General features: G+C 44.9%; 1 protein-coding gene across 1 annotated transcript in view; it reads left to right on the top strand.

The window, feature by feature from the left end:
- The first annotated feature begins 2,154 nt into the window (after positions 1–2,154).
- Positions 2,155–7,263, top strand: part of TBC1D9 (TBC1 domain family member 9) — a 67,963-nt gene continuing 62,854 nt past the window's right edge. Inside the window, exon 1 of the mRNA XM_006766085.2 lies at positions 2,155–2,190. Within this exon, the coding sequence (XP_006766148.1) occupies positions 2,155–2,190 (36 nt within the window). The remainder of the gene's footprint in view (positions 2,191–7,263) is intronic.

The following is a 7,263-nucleotide window of genomic DNA, read 5'->3' as shown; positions in this document are numbered from 1 at the left end:
AGGCAATATTTGTATTTGCATGTGGCCCGCGGGCCGTAGTTTGAGGACCCCTGCTCTATCCACTGAGCAAAACCAGCTAGGGCCCTAGTTTGTCTGTCATGTTTTTGTCCTGTGGAAATATGCGGGTTTTGTATAGAAGAATATACCCTTTTTTATAAGTGGTTTCTTGATTGTGAATCATAGTTACAAAGCCTTTCCACTCGCAGATTCAAAGGGAACTTTGAAAAAGCCTTGCAAAAACAAGGCTGACTAGGTTGCTGTCCTGGGCTGTCTCCCAGCCACGTGGCATTGAACTCGCTGTGGCTCGTCCTACATCATTCTTGTCTAGCATAGTGTCAGGGAGCTGAAGCTGGACGAGGATATTTTCAGTTGCCCATTGAACCAGTAACAGACCCGCTCTGTTCTTCGTCTGCATCTTGTTCCCTCTTCTTGGCATATTTTGAGAGGGTGGAAAGAGAGAAAGGTGGAGTAGAAGCGACCAGCTGACCCTGGAAACTGTGCAGTGACTTTGCATTAATCAGGCCATTCATTACACCCTATCTTACCACTTGTGATTTTTATCACTTTTATCTTAAATTTATTCAGACAGCAGTGCTACCTGTATAGTTGAAAGGTACCATTTTGATCATCGAACTTGACGCTGTTATGGAGCCTATATTAACATTTTCTCACTTCGGTAATTCTGAGAGCTTGTCCAGATTGGAAGGAAGCTGTCCTAGACTGGGAAGTGATGATGTAAATCCGTTCGTTTGAGGCCAGGTCTGTTAGTGATGCCTCTCACGGTAAACCCTTCAGGGAAGGCCGTAATGATGAAGTCGTGGTCTGTGGACATCCTTCTTACTTATCAGTCACTCAGGGTCTTGAGAAGAGAAGCTGTGAGTGTATAGCATATGAGGGGTAATTACTAGGAGTTATTAGAGTTTGTAACTCAAGATGCCATAATCACTCAGACACAGTACGGCCTTTCTCATTTGAAAGGACTCTAATGAGTATGTACTATGATTTCCATCATCCAGTGTAATTTGATAGTCTAAGAAAAAATGAAAGCTCACCCATCTCCGAAAGGAGGTTGAAAGAAATTAAGAAGAGGGAGGAAAGGAGGCAAGGGGCAAGAGAGGGAATGAGAAATGCTGAGAGAGAGCCCCCAGGAGTAATTAGCCATAATTCAGTGACCAGGGAAGAGAGTGACAGGCAGAATCCAATGTTCTGAGAAGGAAAGAAGAGAGGAGGACTGGAGGCACACCCACAAAGGGGCGAGTGACATTTCAGACAAGTGGTGCTGAGAGTCTTTTCAAACTAAAATGTAAATGAATAGCAGCAGGGTGCAGAAAATAATGGCTTGTTTTAATAATAGTTGAAGAAGGAAAGGTTTATCATATTTTAAGGATTGTCATTAGGCCAGAATCATAGTGTTATCCTCATGTTATTTCCCAGACTAGTGATTCCCCACTAAACCAAAGGTTTCTTAAGATCAACATAACATTGTCACTGCTGGACACCAGATATATGGGAAGTCACTGTGCAAATGTTTGCTGGCTGGCTGGCTGAATGAATGATCTGATTGGGACATATTTAGACCTCTGGCATAAGTTCACACTGAATAAAGATACTTAGGGTCTTGGCTTTATTATAATAGTGACTCACCTAACTGTTTGTAGAACCAGATGGAAAGGTTAAAGAAAAGGATTTTCAACAACCACCCTTGGTCTCAGTATACACTGCCGCTGTTCCTTCCATATTTTTGAGCCTTTTTTTTTTCCTGTTGATGGGGAATGAATGAATGAATTGAAAAATGATCAGTGGTCCATGGAACTTCTCAAATGGCCAGACACCTTTTTTAGTCATGGCATCTATGGTGGTCACTCTAGTAGAGCAATAACTGGTTCATATGCCCAGGTCATACTCTGTTCCTCTCCTTGCCTTCTGGCCACTGGAACTATGCTGATTGTTAAAGGTTGGCCTGAGTAAACCTCTTATCCACCACAGGTCCCCTGCTGCAATGGATTGGACGTTAGTTATTACTTCCATTGATTGAAAAGCAGGCGTCAGGCCTGAGGGAATCCAGGATAGGGGAGGGTGTCAGTGCTCGGTTGATGATGGACAGGCCAGACCTGGGAGAATGGAGCTAGGAACTTGGACCCACTGAGGCTAGGCATGGTGTCTGAGGAGGTGTCAGCAGAAGGCAGTCAGGTAAGGCCTAGGCAGAGATGAGCGGTGTTAGCAAGAAGGGAGATGGTGTGCTGAGGGAATTGGGATGTTGGGCAAGACAGCCAGCCAGCCACTGGAGAATGATTCCACACATGGGATCAAAATGATCCATTATTAACAAGACCAACAAGCAAGTTGGAGGTTCCTCGGATACCCTTTGACACACACCAGAGCCTGTAGCCATGTGCCAGGATTTCGTGTTCCCCCCACTCTGGAACTTAGGAAGGTGAAGAAAGAGAGAGGATGAAGGAGTTCATTGGGAACACCGCTGCAGGCTCACAGGCTGGGCGGCTGCATCAGGTCAGAAGCAGGCTAACCGGACTTCCAAGGCAATGCCTGTTGTAATTCATTTTAAGGGGGAAGCATCTTTATGAAAATTTCTTAGCACAAGTAAGGGTTAAAGAGAATCCTACCATCTTTATAGATTGTTGGTGAAATACAAGAAAGGAACTGGAAGGAGGCTGTACGCTGTGGGATCTAAAGTAGATAAGGACGGAAATAAGGTTGCATTTTCTAGAAGCTAAAGAAAGTCTTGATTACTACTCTTTTTATCTGTACTATTTCCCTCAGCATCCTCGACACCCTTAAAGACATTATTCTATCCTGGCTGGCCTGGCTCAGTGGTTGAGCATCAATCTATGAACCAGGAGGTCAGGGTTGGATTCCCAGTCAAGGCAGATGCCTGGGTTGTGGGCTGGATCCCCAGTGTGGGGAGTGCAGGAGGCAGCTGATCACTGATTCTCCCTCATTATTGATGTTTCTATCTCTCTCTCCCTCCCCCTTCCTCTCTAAAACCAATAAAAATTATTTTTAAAAAAGGCATTGTTCTAGAAGCCAGTGCAATCAAAATACCCCAGCGTCAGTGTCCTGCTGCCCTAGGCCCAATGCTGACACTTACGTGGCCGTGTGCCCGCTGGGCCAGTTACTTCACTTCTCTGAGCCCCCGTGTCCTCATCCATCCAACAGGGGGAACAGTTGTGTATATGTCATAGGATGGTGTGAGGATTAAGGAAAAAGTGCATACAGACTGATTAGGAAAGCTGTGGTCACTGCTGTTCACCGTTATTGGTGAGATTGGTTATTGTTTTAAGTGTCAATTGGAATAATATGCGTCTGCCTGCCGCCATCTTCTTCCACATAAAGTCCGATAGCGCATTTCTTTTCATTTCTCTAACCCAAGTGTGAACAAGGCCTGTAGTGGAACAGGTGGAAATGTGAGCTCTGCACCTGACTTGGTGTCTAAAGTGACACAGCTTCTAAGTGAGGCAGTGGGGACTTGAACCCGACCGCCTCTGACTTCTTTGCACAACCCTGACTGGGCCCTGCCACGTTAGAAACGCTCCTATTTTCCGTCAGACGTTCCTAGACCAATGCACACATCTAAATGGTTGCCTTGCCTTGCTGGGCACTTGCCCGAATTTAAGTTAACGGTTAGTTTTTCTAGGGGTTTCCCTGATGATTTTTTGGGAAATGCTTTGAAATATGCATGTTGTTAATTCCCTAATATTTGGGCTCGCTCATTGTGAAAGTGTTGGCCTTTGTGGTTGTTTATCCGTTGGACTATCTGGGGAGGGTCAGAGGGCCTGAGGCCCTGGACATAGTTTATATGGGGTGGCCCCAGCCCACTTTCCTTGGGGTCCTGTCGGGAGTGAGGAGTAAGGATCAGAGACCCTCAGACTTTTACAAAGAGGGGGTTTTGCGATCCCAATGCAAATTTTCTGAGAACTAGCACAGACAAGCAAAGGTCGGGCACATGCCACACGAGTCACCTCCTGATGCACATGTTCAGTTGTATTGTTTTCTTATAAGAAAAAGAAAACATATCTGTGTTTCATGTACATAAAATAAAACATTTATATGTCACCTGGGAAAGCAACATACTGTCATCTGAATGATGTGAGTCTGCATTGAAGTGAAATGTATAGAAACTTTGTAATGTGCTACTATTTGAAAAGCTTTTTGCACTTAGTTTAGTCTATTGCGGAGCTTTCCACCCATTTTCACATCAGCACACTTTGAAAATGTAGCATTTACAGGACCCACAGGGTAAGCCCCGCTCAGCTGCCTCAAGGGCTGAGGGATCTGGATGCAGCCACACTTGGGGGCTTCTCCTGGGAAGTGGTGGCCAATAGATGCAGAGAAGATGGGTGGGCCCCTGGGAACCTCTGGAGCCCCGTTTTCTTGTCTCTCTCCTGGACCACACGGTGTGGCACCCACTGGAAACCCTGAGTGTCTGCAGCACGCACCTCTCAATCGCCTATCCTTCACGCCCTGCTGAGCTGTGGGAAGGATCTGTTTTCCTGATCCACGTTCTAGATTTCACAGTTCCCTGGCTCTGGAGCCAGCAGGTGCTAGGTGAGGTGCCTGGCACTGCCCACGCCTGTTGGGAAGAGAGTGGCTGCCTCCGCCTCTGTGCCCAGCATCTTCCTTGACAGCTGACATGCTGCCGGGAAATTGATTTGATAGCCGTTAATGAGACATTGTCACTACGGGAAAAGGGGAGTCCTGTGTAAGCCGATAAGGAGGGTGAATTAGCCATGAAGGAAAAACCATTGTCTCTCTCAGATCCTTTATGTCGTAGCTGTGGAACAGGATGGCCTGTGAGGTTTGAAGAGGCATCTTAAATATTGTTCATTTGTAACTGGAAAATTAAAAACAACTTGGGCGTTTTTCTTCACCCCTCCCCCCATCCTTAATACAATTTACAGAAAGGAAAGTTGGGGCGACTGTCTGTTTTCTGGAGCCAGACAACGCATACATTGTTTGGGTGGCCTGGTAGAATCTGAGGGAGAGAGCGAAACTTTGATGTTTGTTCAAAGGGAATATTGGTTGAGAAACATTGGCAGAAAGGGAATTCTTGCATGTGATTATCTTTTTAAAAAGTTTAAAGGTATTTATTTTGGTGTAATCTATTTGTTGTTGTTTCAGCGTTGTGTTTCATTACATTCAAAGAAAGAAACCAAAATATGAGGTTTGTTTGTTTTTTAGAGCCCCCACTACTGTGTAAATGAGCATGGTGTGTTGTTATATGGATCTGTGCCTATGTGTGTATATACATGTTTGTGTACATGTTATTCTCCTTAGAGATTAAGGAGTGAGGTATAGAAGATGTAATTCAAGGTGCAAGAATTATAATAAGACCTTCATTATTTTAATGGCTTCCATTTGTTAATGAAACAATAACACAAGAATAATTTGCCCCATACTTCATCTTTGTTCATGAGTCTACTTGAGGGTCTGAATCAGTGATGTTGCTGCTGTCAGAGTTGGTAGTCACCCTGCTCTGTGTCTGTTGTGCACAGCATTGTTCTTAGCATGAAAAAAGAGAACAGTTTCTTGGAAATGATTTTGAAGTCCCTTTGCAAAGAAATGGCCCCTAACCCAGTATACTGCTTTTGTTATTGCCAGTGACCTTTTCCCCCCACCCATCATTGATATTTTTCAGAATAGTTTACAAACTAATTCTAGGCCATCCCTGAACTATTTCTTTTTTTAAACAAATATATTTTATTGATTTCAGAGAGGAAGGGAGAGATAGAAACATCAGTGATGAGAGAGAATCATTGATTGGCTGCCTCCTGCATGCCCCCTACTGAGGGTCAAGCCCACAACTCGGTCATGTGCCCTGACCTAGAATCGAACCGTGATCTCCTGGTTCATAGGCCGATGCTCAACCGCTGAGCCACACCAGCCAAGCTGAACTATTTCTTAGGAAATCTCAATGGGATCTAATGTATTCCATAAGGGACTCATCTACATTTGCAGGTCATTTACATACATTGAGAACCTTAACGGTATCATAGATGACTTGACAAAAATAAGGGCATAAGGGCCTTACCTGCCACCGAGCACCTCATTTTGCAGTCAAACCATCTTTGGCTTCTTGTTTGGTGTCCCCCATTGGATGGTGCCTTGAGTTCTCTTTGTTTTCAGGTCTTCCCAGCTCAGTTTTCTCTTCAAAGGCTTCATCTGGACCTTCAGTGATCTATTGCAAACTGAAAGGTCTCTGTGAAATACCCCTTCATCTGGTCCGGGCGACTTAGGGCTGAGCTAGAGCTGTAATTCTTCTGGAGAGACTGCAAGGGGCGTTTCAAGCTCTCAGAGTGGTACAAGGTCAGACAAGGCTCCTAGTAAGCCAGCCTGGCTGCCACGGCGTCTCTCCCCTGTAAGTAGCATGATTGTTTTAATTACAGTTCTGTAGTCACTATATCTATTCTGGAATATTCAGATGCCGTAGAAAGCATCTTATTAAATTGTTGTTAATGCCTCGATACTTTGATATGTAACACTTCTCGATGTCCTACAGAAGCGGGTGTTTACTCAGAGTCCCTCTTAGATGCAGTGAAGGGGGTTAGTTAGGATGCTAACTGGGTGCTTTTGATTGCAAGGAACAGAGACTCAGGTTACCTCAAGTACTTGGCATTGTGTCCAAGGCCCATAGGAATCAGAACTAGGCCTGCAAAGAAAGACAGCCCAGGGAAGTGGCTCCTCCCCTCCCCGCTCAGCTCCCGGGGGTCATGTGGTCGCTTGTCCACCCTTCAGATTTCTGCCCGCTTCTCTTCTTGCTCATAACTGGCTTTCTCACCCTCTGCTTTATTCTTTACCTCGGCGTTGCTGCTTCTGCATAATCCGGCTTGCTTGCTACATCCCTTTTTGTGGAATCCTTTCAGCGTCTGCTTCTCTAGCTTCGTGGCTTTTGTCTTAGCATTTCTCAGCTCTGATTCCCTTGAGAGGGTGCGGGACCTGCCTCATCCTCCGCACTGGCTGCATGTGAGCCCTGTGTGTTTGCTCTGACTATAGCCCCTTGTGAAAGGCACAGTATGACTTTCCTCCTCGTCACCCCCAAACAGCGTGCTAAGGGTGACTAGCTCTTAGGGTAGCCAGTGCCCTTTACAGAATAATGAGAACTAATTCATTCCGTAGTTTCATCTTCTATAAAATCTTATATCAGGATCTTCATTGTGATATTTTGTTATTCCTTTATTAGTTTTTTTATTGTTCCTTTATAATACATGGCCTGTTATAAGTAATTATAAGAGCACAAAGTTTTATTAA

Source organism: Myotis davidii, unplaced genomic scaffold (genome assembly GCF_000327345.1).
Source record: "Myotis davidii unplaced genomic scaffold, ASM32734v1 scaffold436, whole genome shotgun sequence".
Taxonomy (NCBI): Eukaryota; Metazoa; Chordata; class Mammalia; order Chiroptera; family Vespertilionidae; genus Myotis; species Myotis davidii.
Note: the sequence above shows the minus strand (reverse complement) of the source record. Positions and strands in the feature narration are given on the sequence as shown.